This window comes from Halichoerus grypus, chromosome 8, assembly GCF_964656455.1.
Source record: "Halichoerus grypus chromosome 8, mHalGry1.hap1.1, whole genome shotgun sequence".
Taxonomy (NCBI): domain Eukaryota; kingdom Metazoa; phylum Chordata; class Mammalia; order Carnivora; family Phocidae; genus Halichoerus; species Halichoerus grypus.
Genome location: NC_135719.1, coordinates 81,802,156 through 81,818,223, shown reverse-complemented (window position 1 = coordinate 81,818,223; position 16,068 = coordinate 81,802,156). Strand labels below are relative to the sequence as shown.

At 49.0% G+C, this 16,068-nt stretch overlaps 1 protein-coding gene and 1 long non-coding RNA gene across 7 annotated transcripts in view; one reads left to right on the top strand and one right to left on the bottom strand.

Annotated features, from left to right (window-relative positions):
* Positions 1-16,068, top strand: part of LOC118550031 (uncharacterized) — a 152,606-nt gene that overhangs the window by 20,650 nt on the left and 115,888 nt on the right. The gene's annotated exons all lie outside the window — the stretch shown is intronic.
* On the bottom strand, positions 176-11,733 carry LOC118550030 (dehydrogenase/reductase SDR family member 4). 4 transcript variants are annotated; one of them, XM_036114646.2, is made up of 8 exons: positions 11,550-11,730; positions 10,300-10,477; positions 5,328-5,429; positions 3,257-3,327; positions 3,107-3,158; positions 2,670-2,804; positions 2,197-2,252; positions 176-699 (listed from the first exon to the last, which is right to left on the bottom strand). In XM_036114646.2, the coding sequence occupies exons 1-8, from the start codon at positions 11,678-11,680 to the stop codon at positions 585-587; spliced, it is 840 nt and encodes a 279-aa protein (XP_035970539.1). In that variant the 5' UTR covers positions 11,681-11,730; the 3' UTR covers positions 176-584. The 4 variants fall into 4 exon arrangements, with proteins under 4 accessions (XP_035970539.1, XP_035970540.1, XP_077909604.1 ...); XM_036114647.2 differs by lacking the exon at positions 2,670-2,804 and having other exon boundaries at positions 11,550-11,731; XM_078053478.1 differs by lacking the exon at positions 5,328-5,429 and having other exon boundaries at positions 11,550-11,731.

Here is a 16,068-nt window from a genome sequence, read left to right as displayed (position 1 = left end):
TTCCCGTGCCACCTCCTCCCAGCTGGCAGTTCTGCAGACACATCCACCCCTGAGCAACAAGCTTAGGTCCTGGAGACAGGGAGGAGGATTAGGGGGATGCAGAGATGTAGTCGACAAAGAATCGCTGCTTGGCTACCACACCTATGTACCCCACAATGAAAAATGAACACACCAATTCAAAGCAACATGATCATCTGCATTTTATTTGCATCTCTCTTTGCAAGTTGTTGATTTTCTGCCCTGCTCTTTCCACCCGGGTTCCTTCAGTCCCATCTCCCTCAAATTCCTCCATGTCCAGGGGGGAAAAAATATTAGTTGGTTTTTGCCAAGGTAGGCTCAGCTTTCTCAGCAGGCCTGCCCTTTGCTCTCAGGGGAAGTCTTTATCGGAGGCTACAGCAACAGCGGGAATCATAAGACCATACCTTGACCACAGGGAAGGCTGGATCTTTTCACAAGGCAGAACTGATTTGGGGGGTGGGGTGGGGTGTAAGGTGAGCAGTATATTAGGCAGAGGTGGGAAAGGCTAGTCGATGAGTGCAGGAATTGGAGCCCAATCTCTGCCCCGGTGAGGTCTCTCCCCGTCCTCAGAGGCGGGATGGGGTCCCTCCACCCACTACCACTGTCTCCCCAGTGATGTAGCTGGCGTCTTCAGAGCACAGGAAAGACACGATGCCTGCACAGTCATCTGGCTTGCCTATCCTGGGGAAGAGGGGCAACAAGGAAGGGAGTAAAAAATCAGTCAGACCCCCTGACCTGGCCCACAGGGAATGAATTTGCTTAATCAAAAAATATCAGGTGATTTATTAAGACCAGTGTACAAGCTTCCTGTCAATCAAACAGAGTTAGCATGAAGATAAGCTGTGATAATAAATACTGCATCCTGCAAAACGCACCACACATTATATTCAAATAATACAGAGACATTCTGTTTTTTAGACAACTCAGGATAGCAAAATCCAAAGTCATACAGATAAACTGGTGAGCAGCGATTTTATTTGTTTCACACGTGTGTATACTGTTCAAGTGTCAGGAAGTCTGTGAGACAGTAAACGGTTTGTTTTAAATGGTTGCATTTGTATAGCTTCAACTCACAGACAACTTTTTCAGGAATCTATTTTTGTCCCTTAAAGTCAGGTTCATTTTGGGAGAATGTGCTAATTCTCGGTGTTTGTATCAGTGATTGCATAGTTAGGGAACGGTGTAACCTTAACTGCCACAGAATGCTCTAGAGGTGGGTAGAGTGGGCACCTCAAACCTAGAAGACCTGGAGTAGTGTGGTTCTCCATCCTAGCTGCACACTGTAATCATCTCCATCCTCTCCCCACTCACCCCCACTCCCCCTTCTCCCTCCACCCCACCAAAAAAGATGCCTAGGTCCTACACTGGACCAATTGAAAAAGAATCTTTGGGAGTAGAGCCTGAGCATCTGCAGTTTCACAAGTGCCCAGCTGATTCTAATGCACATTCAAGACCAAGAAGCATAGGTGGAGACATTCACCGGGGCTCCAGGATGACAATACCCTGACTTGTGAGTGAGTTGTGAGCTAGGTGTGCAGCTCACGCCTGACATCAAACAGCTTGGGGTGCACCTGAGGGGGTCTGGAATGTCTGGACCAGTAAAGAGTAGGCATTGCTGGAATATGTCCTTGAGGGGACAAGACGGAGAAATCAAAAGCTGGAGAGAGGCAGGGAAGTTAGAGGAAAAGGAGCCAGACAAAGTGGCCTGAAAGGTCTGGCTTGCCCTGTGGGGAAGAGATGAGTGAGTTTTCTTAGCAAGGGGAGTTTTGGGACTTAGTGAAACTCTTCATTCCTTTTATTTGGATTGTAGGATCATCAATCTGAGCTTCGGAAACATGGCATTTTATTCCTGGTTTTGGTTTTGGTCTTGGTCCCCGGGTGCTAGGGATCCCCAGAGGTGGAGGCCACAGCCAGGTGGAGAGAGGAGTCAGGGCTTCTCCCAGGGCAGTGCTCTGCTGAAACCTGGAGCCTCTGTGTTTGGTTTTTGCAACGGAAGTGGACCCCTTGCACATGCCACTGTAGCAATGTAGTGTGCATGGACTTGTGAAGTGTGTGTTTGCGGGAGGACAGAGCATGCTCATGTTGTCTGTGGGACCAAAAGACAGTAAGCCGTGGGCTGTGTGACGGACCAGACCTTTCGTCCTTGTCCTTCCTAACCTTCCCCTGTGACAGCCTTACCTTCTTATCTGCATGGTTTCTTTTATGCTCTCCTCTCTTGCCTTGTCCATCCACAACTGCAGGAAAAATGGACATCTCTTTATGTGGCAGAAGCGGAGACAGAGGGTCAGAGAGGGGAGAAAGTGCTGCCCTCATGTCAACTGAGAGGAAGGCTGGAGAGAAGCCCCTTCCGCCTCCTAGTCCTCCTCGGTTCCCAGTCGCTCCCCACAGCCCTCTTCTGTTTCATTCTTTGCAGGTGCTAGTGAGGTTGTTGCTGGATCTCCCCAGTTCTCATCCCCTTAAGGATATGGAACCGTGTGAGCAGAGTCTGAATTCCTGTCTCCACAGCACACCTCAAGAAAGGTGCTTGTGGGGTCTGATGTGGACAGGCGGCTGGTATGGGGGGGAATGTCGAAAAGCCCAGGGAGGGGGGTGGAAGATACTGGGCTTCGCCGTCTAGGAAGATGCCCCTTTGGGGTCCCTGTGGTTCTCACCACTTGGCTGAGGCTAGTCTTAATGAGTCCCGGTGCCAGGCAGTTCACCCTAATGTTCCTTTGGTCCAGCTCTCTGGCCAGGTTCTTGGTGAGGCCCAGCAAGGCGGTTTTACTAACATTGTAGGGGCCCAGGCCCTGGAGAAAGGAGACAGTGGGTTAGTGTCTTTGCTTCCAGTTCATTCTTGGTTTTTATCGTAAGGCATAAAGGGCGGTCGAGTAATAGGGCATCTCCTCTAAGGGAGGGTCCCAGCTAGAAAACTGTCTTGTGGGTGAACCACCCCTAGGTTAGGGTTTGTGGAGGCAAGGCATCTATTTTGTGGGAAGGGGCTTGGTGGTGTGATTCCAAAAGGGGACACACACTTCTTAGGGTGGCTGGGGATGAGTGGAAAAATGCAGGATGGGGGTGGAATGGAAGTAGCAAAGAAGGGGGCTCTTACAGGAAACGGCAGGTAGGCTCCTATGGAGGCCACAATCACCACTGAGCCGCCCCTGGAAAAAGAAGAGAGTGACCCTCTTCCCTGAGGCAACCCTGGCCCTCAGCCCACATGAGGTCCACCGCACCCGGGCTCTCTCTCACTGTCTTGTACCCTCGTTTCTCCATCTCTGGCACCACTGCTTTTGTCATGAGGGCTGTGGCCTTCACATTAATGTCCAGGATCTGAAACCGAGAGAGAAGGAGAAAGAGCATGAGGGAAGGGCTGGAGAAGGCAGGGCGATGAGGACTCACAGTGGGGTTCCTGGGACATTTGTTGGGCCCTGGTGCAGATCTCAGAGATGGTTTACCTGGACCTGACAAGTGCAGAAGCTGAGGCCCAGGGAGAAGCCCCTTTCACCAGCTTACTCAGCTAGAGAATGACACATTAGGCTCGGGTGAGAAAGAAAGGAACCTGGTCCCTCTTGTTTCCTAACCAGCTGAGCATGATTTGGCCTATATTAGCAGGGTCGCTTTGGATTTGAGCTGGATTTTCTGTGTTTCTTCCAACTAGGGAGAACTTGGAATTGGGTTGGTCTACTGGACCCATCCCAGGATGGGCCATGTTGCTCTGGAAAAACGTGGCCTGACCTCGGGCACTGAGCTGGTTCCAACATTTCTCTGGCTTCTGAGCTTAAGGAGTCAGATGCTTTTGGCCCTCCAGGATGGACTGTCTGGCTGGCCATTTATTGGAAAGTGGGATCACGAAGGGGCACTTTGGGGGGAGCTGGGACATAGTCTCCAGTCAAAACCCCACATCCGTCATTTAAAACAAAGACATGCCCTCTTTTACATTGTTCTAGGCACTGCGGGATATTCCCCTTCCGTGCCCCCCCATGCTGACTTATTATTTTGAAATTTTTAATCTTACAGAAAAGGTGCAATAGAAGTACGATGAATATCCAGATATCGTTTACCTGGATTCACCAATTGTTCACATGTTGCACCATGTGTCCTATCTATGTATCTGGATAGTTTTTGTCCTGAATAGTCATCACAGTGTTCTATCAGTAGAATTTTAGCATTTTTTCCAAAGTATAAGGACATTCTTACACACCTCCATCCATTATCACACCAAGAAATTTAACATCGGTAATAATGATTTTACCTAATAGGCTGTCCCTAACAAAATTTCCCCAATTGTCTCCCCACATGTCCTTATTTTAAAAAATCCAGAGTTTAATCAAGGATCAGCCATTGAATTTATATTTGATGTACTGTGACATTTAAAAAAATGCAAATTAAAAAGAAAAATCACTTGGTTTAAAACTGATTTTCATGTGGTCTTTATTCAGACTGCTCATGAAAGATGTTTCTCTACTTTAAAGAATATCAATCAGGAACTGACTCATTTAGGCACATTTGGCACTTTGGTCTTTATGTCTGTGAAACACTGATAAACAAACTATAATATTTTAGTATCCTTAAACTTCAGTGCTGAGAAGTTATTGATGACATCAGAGTGAAAAGCCAAACCAGGGGAGATCATAAAAAATTTAGCATTTCCAAATCATGTGGGAATATTAACCTTAGTAAACAAAGACAAATATTTTAATTAAGCCTTCATAATTAAAAACTGTAGGTGTGTGAAATATATCATAAATGTAATTATGCATGCTCACATAAAACCCAACATTCCACACTTGAATTTAGACATCTGGATCTCAGATTTCCTTGACATTGCAGTTAAGAAGAAAAGAGCACGGGTCTTTTTCAAAGGTTGTAAGTTATAAAGCGGTAACTTAGGTCATTTTGCTTAACTAGCAGCTATTAAAGTTTTCCAGCTAACGCGAAATCGTTCTTTTTTGGCCGCTGAAAAGGGGACGGAGGTTGTGTAGGCTTAAGTGTATTAGCTATTAGCAGATAGCTGCCATGTCTCTGCTGGAAATACACCCGAGGAAGAGCCTGGATGAGTATGTTGGGGGGGAGAAAGCTGGAGAGTGAAGCAGAAGAAGGCTAGCCAGGAGGAAATGGAAGAGCCAAACTGGGGAGAAGCAGAAATGAAAGGGGGGCAAGGAAAGAGGAAGCCACCCTCCACCTGCCCTTTACCAGGTGCACTCCAGGTGTGTGCAGAGCACAAGGATTCCTCACATTTCCATGGCACTTGACAAACGTTTTCTAAAAGCAGCCTGAGTTTGTTCTGGCCGTTTTCTGAGGCCTGTCCCCTTCTCCTTTAATCCCCTCACCTTGTCCCACACCTCCTCGGTGACATCCATTAGGTTTCCAAAGAAAGGGCTGACGGCAGCATTGGAGACCAGGATGTCAATGCCCCCGTGAAGGTTCACGGCCTAGAGAGAGGAGGAAGGTCTGAATTAGGACTGCAGGTCAGTAAGGGAGGTGCATTTATCAATGTGGATAAAGAATTCCTTCTTAGGAACAAAATGATGTCAAAATGACATCTCTTTTTCTTGAAACATCTCTCTCCCCTGCTACCCTAAGTTCTGCTGCTAAACATCTTGGGTCTAGTTTCTTTTGCAGGCTTTTCTTCCTGCCCCCACCCCCCAGGGCTGTTGCTGACCTTTTACTCTTTACACTTTCCCTTTTGGGGAGCATGGCTTCAGGTCCCACCTCAAAATCCATTTCCAGACCCTTTCACTGAATAGTCATCACTGAGTTCCAGCCCCGTTTGTCCAAGTGCTTACTTTCCAGTTCTCCTTGACTGAGTTAGCATGATCTCAAACTCAATCTGTCCACACCTACCTGAATGGAGAAACTGTTTTATTTTATTTATTTATACTTATATTTTGGTAAAGATTTTATTTATTTATTTGAGGGAGAGTGAGAGTGCACATGAACCCAAGCATGAGTGGGGGGGGGAGGGGCAGAGGGCAAGGGAGAAGCAGACTCCCCGAGGAGCAGGGAGCCCATCACAAGGCTCGATTCCAGGACCCTGAGATCATGACCTGAGCGAAGGCAGACGCTTAACCGACTAAGCCACCCAGGCACCCCGAGAAACTATTTTAGATAGACCAACAGAATGTCACCACTGGGAGGGGACTTTAGATCACCAAGCCCAATGTCCTCATGGCACAGGGGACGAAACTAAGTTCCGTGGATTTCTCAGTAATGACATATGAGGGCTGGCTAAGGAACAGGAGGAAGCCTGCTCACTGGGTCTTTGGGAGAGGCAAAGTAATCTGCTCAGGGCACAAAGCTAGTTAGTTAGTGGTGGCAGATCCTGAGACCGGTCTCCCTTCTACCGCAGAGCTAATCCTTCAGAGTCCTCTGAAAGTGAGTTGGGATCACTATGAAACTGGTTACCCAGGAGCCATGGTAGGGAAGACACCAGCCTGGGCTTAAAGCGGTTTCCCACTCAGTTATGATGTCATTTTCTCTCCCCTCCCCCTTTTGTGGCTTGGAGGCATGGAAGATTTAAGGCAGAAACCGAGATTTAAACTGGGGAAGCCAAGAAAGGCAACATCGCACCTCGCTAATAAATTGAAAGTAGATGGCGAAGGCATGTGCCAGCGTAATGAGTGGCCAAACGGAATCTGCCTACAGTACGTGACTCTGAAACCAGACTATGCATTTGCCCGGAGCAGGCAATTCTGATGCTTTGGGCAAGCAGCACTAAACAGGCCCTCGATCAACTTTGTGCTTCATGATTTGGCGCACAGAGGGGTGTTATTAACAATGTGTGCCATCTGCTAGCTCCCGCTTTAACTAATTATTCTTGCTAACTAGGTGCTAAGCTCAGTTGCTTCCACACTGCTGAAGGAATGGCTTGGACTGTCAACATGTAAATTTAACAAAATTTAAAATCACATAAGCTTTTAAAACCGCTATCGATACTGTCTGGTGCTAAGTTTTGGTGTCCTGGCACAAAGCCCCAGTCACCTGCCTTGGCTCAGTGTAAGTCTCACCTATGGACTTGTGATGAGCGAAGTGCACAATAAGCTAGAAACGGATGGGTGCGGGGCGCCTGGGTGGCTCAGTCATTAAACATCTGCCTTCAGCTCAGGTCACGATCCCAGCATCCTGGGATCAAGACCCACATTGGGTTCCCTGCTCAGCAGGGAGCCTGCTTCTCCCTCTCCAGCTCCCCCTGCTTGTGTTCCCTCTCTTGCTGTCTCTCTCTGTCAAATAAATAAAGTCTTAAAAAAAAAAAAAAGAAAGGGATGGGTGCTGTGCTCTGCAGGTGTGTGGTTGGGGGGCAGGGAGCCTAGCAGCTCGGAGAGGGGAGAAGTCTAGGTTTTGACTGAACAGAGAACCATAGAAGATTCATGAGAAAGGCACTATGACTGCCCAGGTGTCTCCTAAGCCTGCCCTAAATTGTGTGCTCACTACACTAAAGAGGTTAGGAGTTGGGTGCTCTGTTTTCTGATAGGTATATTTTTTAGAAAAAGTATAGTCAAGTGGAGAAGCGGCTGATCTGGATTCTGCTCCCCTACGCCTTTGAGAAGTTTGCAGTGCAGATTAGGAAGCCACTGGATAGTAACCATTCTTTCTTTTTACTTATTTTTTGAGAGAGAGAGAGAGCAAGCGCATGTGCTTCGGCGGGGCGGGGGGGGGGCACAAAGGGAGAGAGAGAATCTTAAGCAGACTCCCCACTCAGCTCAGAGACCCACTTGGGGCTCATTCTCATGACCCTGAGGCCATGACCTGAGTGGAAATCAAGAGTCGGCCGCTTAACTGACTGAGCCAGCCAGGCGCCCCGGATAGTAACCCTTCTTAAGGAGCACCTTTCCCCATTGTAGGGTAACAGCTGACAACAGGCGGAGCCCATCGCCGATAGCTAATAAGTACCCTCTCCAGTCATTCTCCATCCTGACACTGGCCATACAGATTACTTGAGGGTTGTGTGTGTGTGTGTTTTAAGATTGTATTTATTTATTTGTCATAGGGAGAGAGAGAGTGCGCACAAGCAGGGGGAGCGGCAGGCAGAGGGAGAAGCAGACTCCCCGCTGAGCAGGGAGCCTGATGCGGGACTCGATCCCAGGACTCCAGGATCATGACCTGAGCCAAAGGCAGACGCTTAACCGATTGAGCCACCCAGGTGTCCCTGTGTGTGTGTTTTTAAAGATTTTATTTATTTGAGAGAGAGAGCATGAGAGAGAGAGAGAGAGTGCACAAGCAGGGGGAGAGGCAGAGGGAGAAGCAGGCTCCCTGCTGAGCAAGCAGCCCGATGTGGGACTTGATCCTAAGACTCCAGGATCATGACCTGAGCCGAAGGCAGACGCTTAACGACTGAGCCACCGAGGCGCCCCTGAGAATTGTTTTTGACTCATCCCTCCTATTTCCCATTTCTTGACACTGGGTGAGGAAGAAAAAAATCTTGCTGGGTTCCCACTCAATGTCTCCTGGGTGTATCCATTCTGGTCCCACTGCCGTTGCTCTAGACCTGTTTGACAGGTACAACTTCCTTGCTAACATCCTTGGCTCAGAGTCTTTTCTACTCTAATATATCCTCTTACCGGTGCCAGATTATCTTTTTCAAATATATTCACTTTCATCTTGCTCAAAACTTCACGTGCCTTATTTCCTCCAAGAACATCTAAACTTCTTTGGGAGGCTACGGAGCCCCTGTCCCTTACTCTTCCCACCAGGCCATTTTCCAGCGGCAATCCCGAATCTGTGCTCTCTGCTGTGAATTCACAGTGCTCCGCTCTCCCCTTCGGTCCCTCCTTGGCTGGCTGCTCATTTTGCAGGGTCATGTGGAACCCTGTCCCTCCTCCATCTGCCCAGTCTCACCCCCTCCTGGAGGTCTACCTCAAACCCTACCTCTGAGCCAGGGCTGTAGCTCAGGGTAAGTGGACCTGGTAGGGGTGAGAGGTTGTTTCCCCGGCAGGATTTTGACATTAAGTTGCCAGGCACATTTCATATGGCTACTCAGCAATTGGCCCCAGATCCCAGATGGCTCTCTTCACCCTCAGGATCAAGGTCCCAATCTCAGGCTCTGTCCAGCAGCCTATGCCAGACAAGGTGACTTTCTTTCTTTCTTTAATATTTATTTATTTATTTTAGAGGAGGTGGGGAGGGGCAGAGGGAGAGGGAGAGAGAGAATCTTAAGCAGGTTCCACGCTCAGCGCAGAAGCCCTCGATCTCAGGACCCCAAGATCATGACCTGAGCTGAAATCAGGAGTTGGGCACTTAACCAGCTGAGCCACCCAGGTGCCCCAAGGTGACTTTCTTGGACATACATTTGGCTTTCTCCAGTGCACAGTTGGGCATCTGCCAAATGGTTCCCTAAAAATGGAATGACTTTTTCCTATCAAACCACCATTTACCATTGTTTAAGGGACCCCTCTTCTATGATTATGAAATTATTCCTGCCAGCCTTCCAGTCTTTTGTACTTTCCATTTAGGGTAGAGTCTCCCTCCTACTCCAGGGAATAAAGTGTGTGTCCCGAGCCTGAGGGAAGAGCAGCCTCCTTTGCCAGATATTCATATTTTCTTGTGTCGCTGGAAGGCTGGTGCCAAGTACCAACTCTACACTGGCTTTGACACTTTCTTTGAGACTAACATCCAAGTGGGCATGAAAGGCCTGACCCAATGCTAATGGAGAAATGCCTGCCGGTCTGTAGTCAGCTTGGCAGGTCTGGATTGACTCACAGCTCTTTCTAACTGGCTGTGGGACCTCAGGATGTTGCTCCAGCTTTCAGAGCAGAATGTTCTGAATGTTCCGAAACTGGGAGAATAGTCCTTGCCTTGCTTGGATTGTTGTCAAGTTTAGAGATAACCAGTGAAGGCTCTGGACAGAGTGAACGACACACGGTAGGTGGCTGAAACATGGTGGGCTGCCTCCCGGAAGAGGTTCCCAGGGACTTGACTCTACAAGCTAAAGAACCGGGGATTGATTATTAGCCCGTGGGTGGAGACATCTATTTTGCAATTGTATTTACCTTTCTCATCTGCCCAATTAGATTGGAAACTACTGGAGAACCAGGGCCAGCTGTTGTCCTGGGTGACCCAAGGGATGATGCAGGGTTGAAGCATTAGAGTGGTTTTTGATTCCCTGACTGGGATGGGATGATTCTCAGAGATATAGGCACACAATAAAAATGTGTTGGTGGATTGGTATGCAGAACGTCCAGTTATGTTTTAGTTAACAGTGCTGGCTCGCATCACAGCAGTGTTGTCTAGGAAAGCAGGGAAGGAGGCTCAGGCTGACTGCCCTCCGCCACCTCCTGGCTCTGTGCCCATGCCCTTGTTGCTCACCGTGGCCACCAGCCGCTTCCGGTCCTCGGCCTTCCCCACATGGCACACGGTGCCCACCACGCTCAGCCCCTCCCCCTGCAGCGCGGCCACTGCCCGGTCCACGTTCTGCTGCTTCCGGCTGCTGATGACTACATGGGCCCCGTCCCGGGCCAGGCGCCGCGCAATGGCGAAGCCGATCCTGCGGCAGAGAGAGAGGCCCGTCAATGTCAGTACAGGGGAAACGGTTGAGAGATGGGCTCCGGCCTCAGAATGCCCAGGCCTGAATTCCCGCTCTCCGTCGGTAGGACCTCCTGTCTGCTTTATGTGTAAAAGAGCCATTACCATACAGGTGGACGAGCTTAGCGTGTTTTTAGCACTCATTTACTTACTTTTCCTAGGGTTTTGGCCTTCAGGCTAGGTTCTCAGGAAATTCCCTTCCACAGGCACCCCCACAGTGACAGGCCCCACACGCTGTAGGGACTGAGGGGAGAGAAATGAGCCAGAGGGGTAGCAACAGCCCCTTGCATGATTGGAGGGTCTCACTTGAAAGAGCCCCTGTCCCCAGATACCTCCCTTACTGGTCTACATCTTCTCAAAATTGTTAAATTATGTGTGTGGGTGCATGTGAAAGGGTGGGTCTCTAGTAAAAAATGTCATTTGTTTACATTACGCCCCTGGGAGTAAGGGTTCCACACTTGGCAGGTGTGAGTCATTAGCATTTCACATACATTTGTACTTTAGATCTGTGCAGTGCAGGCATCTAGCAAAGTCCTGTGGGGATGAGAAGCAGACAGACAAGACCGGTGGGTGAGAAACAGGTCGGGCAAGGGCAAAATGTACTGAGCTGAACAAAAACCTGGACACGTGGGTCTTGTGTCCCGTCCAGGTAAGGGGCGCCCAATGGGGTGTCTGGAACATTTCCACAGTCGATGGAGGCCGTGGGATAGGGTTTTTGAAATCTGGACTGTCTTGGATTTCTTGGTGTTTGGTCTTCCCAGACTCTAGCTGGGGCCGCTTGACTCGGGCAGCCCAGAGCCCTGGGAGACTGCAGTGGCGCAGTTGAGCCAGGGCAGCAGTGACAGGAGCCTGGCAGCAAGTGGGGCCAAGGCAAGCGGATTCCGAGGCGCTGCAGGCCGACCACGTGGTTCCTTTCTTCGGGAGTCAGACTGCCTGGCAGTGAGGTCTGAGGGCTCGGCCCGGAAGCAAAGGTCAAGGGGTTAGTACCTGTTTCCAGATAGCGGGGGCCTCAGAGACTCCGCCCCGGCACTCACCCGTCGGTGGAGGCCGTGACTAGAGCCACCTTATTGGCGAGCGGGTCCCGGCGCGCCATCCCGGAGCTGGCCATCCGCACAGACCTCCACGCCCGGGCGCAGCTGGCAGGCAAGAACCCCACCTTCCGCATGGCGCCGTCTCGCGGTAAACTCAAGGGCGGTAATAACCCGAGAAGGACGGGAACGAGGAACTGGCCTCCTCCCCGCCCCGCTCCGCCCCCCGCCAGGCTGCCAGATCTCCGCCCCGCTCCCCGCCAGCCCTGGCGCTGGATCGCTAGCTAGTCCCGCCCGGCGCCGGCTCCTCGCAGCCCGAGCGGGCTGTGGCCGCGGGGCGCCCCCTGCCGGCGCACGGCCCGCCGCGCCCAGCTGTCCCCGGCTTGGCCCCGGGCTGGCATGGGACTGGGCGGTCCCCCAGGATTCCCCTAGGGCCCGCTCCTTTGCGGGAACCCACAGACTTCCCCGCCGTCGGCAACGTCCCGCCGCTTGACCCTGCTAGTTTTCCGGGGTGGGGGAGCTTTGAGTTGGTTGCTTAACCTTCCCGGAACTTCAAGATGGACCTCCATCTCCAGGAAAGTCTGGGTCTACGTATGTGATAGCTCACAAGAGGGCAAATGTTTTGAGATTGCCCATGGAAGTGAGAGGCCTGTGGTCCACACGGAGTCACCAGGTGAGGGTCTCAGGTGAGGGTGGAGGAGCCTGGGAGAGAGATGTGATGAGGAGGAGCAGCTGGGCTAGGGTCTGGCACTGCCCTTCACACTGGCTCATGGTCTCCTCCATCCTCACAGGCCTGGAGGGCAGACTCTGATCACTATGGTAACCAGTGTGCAGGGGAAAAGATCCTGACTGGACTAGACTTCTGGTACCCTCCACCCCAAGAGGACTGCCCCATTGTACAGGGCCTAAGTGGTAGCAAGAGGTGAGAGGGTCTCCCAGCCAGTGGTGGAAATACAAACTCAGGGGTACTCAATTCTCCATAATCACCATGTCCCCAGGTCTTAGCCTCCATCCCGGTTCCATAAATATTTACGGAATGTAAAAGCACTTTATAAACTGGAAACTACTAAACACATAGTAATTATTGCCACCATAGAGTCACTATTATTGTTGCTACAGGCCAGGCTCTTCATCTGTAGAGATGCTGGGGGAGATAATGCATAAAGTCCTCTCGAGCTATAAATTCTGTGTCCAAGACTTCACCCTACACTTCTGCTGAGCAGGCTGAAATGATCTCCCTTCTGGGTTTCCGGGAGAATTAACAAATCTGGATGGCTTATGGGACACTGTAGAAAGGCCCCAACAGACCCAAGTGTCAGTGGCTGAATTAGCTTAACCCAGGGGCCTCCAAATGCCAGACTGAGAAGTGGTGCTGATCTATGGCAAAGTTTGCACTTGTTCCAGGCAAACAGAGACAGAGAAAGGCAATATAGTGAGTTTCATAAAGCTAAGCTTATTTAACTTGACAGTTCTTTATTTGGGGATACGCTTTTGCTCCTTTGTGTGTGTGTGTGTATGTGTGTGTTAGTCTTTTTGTTAAGAAAAGATGATGAAAGCAGATGGGTGGGTTGAGAAAAGTGTTGTTAGTTGGTGAAATCACCAGTCTGGCAACTCTATGTCAGTCCTTACAATTAGAGGAGAGAGAATCCTGGGCTGTGAAATTCAGTTCTGGGAATCGCTGTTTAATAGAATTCATACTTGCTAGAGATTCATTTAGTATATGTGTAGTTCTGCAGAGCAGCTAAAAAGGTATTTCAATGTTCAAAAGGGGATGTCTGGGTAGCAAGTGATTTATCAGGCGTGCACTGGATTTAGAGTATATTCCTCAACCAAGGAGCTACAGCTGCGGTACTCAGCTTTGGTACTCAGCACATCCTGATGAGATAAGAGAGCTTGAGTCTAATTTTCCCCATGTCCGGGGAAAACTGACTCTGATGGTGCCCCTCAGTCTGAACCTCATGAATTATTGACAGCAGAGGCTGGATAGCATGACACTCTTCTTCCTCCTCCCCCATTCAGAGCTAATGCACTGTGGGAACACTTCCCAGTGCTCTCCACCTGCGGCCTGTGGGGAGAGCATGCAGGAGGATGGGAGCTCGGGTTCTCAGGGCTTTGGGTTCACAGGGACAGGCCTCCCGGCAGATCTGATCTCTCTTCATCTCCTGCCCAGAAGTGGGCAGCCAGATCCAGGGGCTGAGGTTGTGGGAGGGAGAGGGAGACCACACCTCAAAGAGCAAAGTGTTCTGAAAAAATAGAATTCTGGCCTGGGAACTTGGTGAACATCACATGGCCCCTCCTTGTCTGGTCAGGGTTGATATTTGGTCTCCAGCACCATTTCTTTGGGGAGAGCACAAGGCACATTAGGGAAAGGATCTGTGGACACGAAATGATAGCGGGAAGAAAAGGGATGTGGGAGTCTCTAGCTCCTACTCTTCATCAGGCTGGTTTGCTGGGGACTGGGGGTGGGGTGGGGGGATAGGAAATCTTTGGGGGAAATACATGGGTGTGTAGGAGTCTCTTTGAAATGGGGAACATTAATAGGCAATGGGATTGCTCTTGTATGTATGGAGGTGGTGCAATCTGCAGATCCTGAGGAAATGCCGTCATTGTTGGGAAGACGTTCCCATCTTCCTTGAGGGCTGATGTTCACCTGGGATGGTATTTAAATCTTGCATTTTGCAATAATCATCCTAGATGGGTCATTGACACAAGTCAGGACTGGGCAGGGTAGGAGGGCTGCGGGATAACAGCAACCTTTGCTGAACGCCCACTTATTAAGTGTGGCAAGTGCTTGGTGCTTTTTATAAATTTTATTGAATTTTTCTAATCTGGTGAGGCATTTTTATCCCCACATGTGAAATCAGAACGAGTCATGACAATCTGACCTGCTGTGTATGTTGAATAGCTATGCTTCGTTTTTCTGACATTGTTGGGGAATGACAGTTTTCATAGAAATTAATTTTCTCTGAATTGGAATTTTACTTTCAGCACTGTTGTTTTAATCATTAAATACCTAGTCTTTAAGTTATTCAAATAACACATGTTCAGGATTTTAAAAAGAGACAGAAGGTTTTAAAGTGAAAAATAAAAAAGTAACTCTTCCCTATGCTGCTTCTACCTGCTCCCCATATAGCTCCTGGTCTGGTGTATCTTTCTAGAAGTTTCCCATGCATTACATGCATTTTTCCCTTAAAAATGTTTCTTACAAATGGAAGAACACTATACATACTGTCGTTCAAACTCCTTGCTTCTTTTCTTTCTCCCTTTTTCTCCTTTATTTCTTTCATTTCTTAAAATACATTCTTAGAGAATGTTCTGAATGGTACACAATAGATCTACTTTTTTCTCTCCCTTTTAAAAATAGCTGTGCAGTATTCTATTGCGTGGATCTTCCATAATTTATTTAGCCAGTCTCCTACTGATGAACACTTAAGTCACTTCCCGTGTTTTGCTATTTCAAACAATGCTACAGTGTACAAGCTTGGGTGTATGTATTTTTTGTGTTTGGTGCAAGTACTTTTGTGCCCTGGGTCAAATGTTTTCAATTGAGGGCTATGATCAAATTACCTTAAAAAAGGTTTGACCAGTTCTGATGGATTTACCTATTGTCCTACCCTCTTCTACCTAGTACATAGAACGGTTTAAATTTGGTTGACGTCAGAAGCTCGTAAGAATGGCAACACAGCGTGGCCTCGGTGGCTGGGAGCCTGTAGAGGTTGCTGGGTCCTGCTGACCCCCACCCTGTACACTTGATGTGTACTCCTGCCCATGTTTGCCATCGAAGATGCCAGCCCCATGATGCCAGATCTTAGGATTTTTTAAACAGAAGGTAGAAATCTGTATTTTAATATGAACTCTTTGATTTTTTAATGTAGGCAACTAATTCACTTTAAAAAAAAAGCAAAAACACCCCTCCCCCAAAAGCACCCCCAAAACAAAACCCAAAACTAAAGCAGTGAACGTATCTGTCAGTGACAGAGACTGACATGGTTTCTGCTTATTCAAATGCTATGGCTTGCTTGGGGCGCCTGGCTGGCTCAGTCCGCAGAGCATGCGACTCTTGATCTCGGGTGTGAGTTCAAGCCCTGTGTTAGGTGTTAAGTTTACACAAGACAAAACAAAACAAACTAAGAAAAAATATAAATGCAATGGCTTATTTATCTTGTGAGATACTGACCTATCTAGAATCTCCTAACTCTGTTGTATAGCTTATTCAATTTCCGGTTTTTCAATTTTTATCCCCGGTTGCCCTGTATTTAGGCAACTGTTCATGAACACCATTTAGTTTCATGCATCCAGTCTTTGTACAGGTCCTTTACAGGAACTCTGTGCAGTGGTGGGCAAGAGATTCTTATAAGACATAAGACAGGCATTGGCTTCTCTTTTCCCTTACGCCCAGGATCGCTTTTTGCTGCTGTATTAGGAATGGGTGGTGGTGGTGGGGGGTGTTTCCCAGTCTATTTTCAGGTAGCAGTTGGCCCCATCTTGGGCTTCAGCGCTCTCTCCTACTGGTCACTTCTGGGAA

Coding starts and splice junctions, on each gene's coding strand:
- LOC118550030 (XM_036114646.2), bottom strand. CDS start 11,680: ATGCGGAAGGTGGGGTTCTTGCCTGCCAGCTGCGCCCGGGCGTGGAGG. Junction 5,430..10,299: donor GGAAGCGGCTGGTGGCCACG/GTGAGCAACAAG, acceptor TCCTCTCTCTAG/GCCGTGAACCTTCACGGGGG. Junction 3,328..5,327: donor CCGAGGAGGTGTGGGACAAG/GTGAGGGGATTA, acceptor TCTCGGTTTCAG/ATCCTGGACATTAATGTGAA.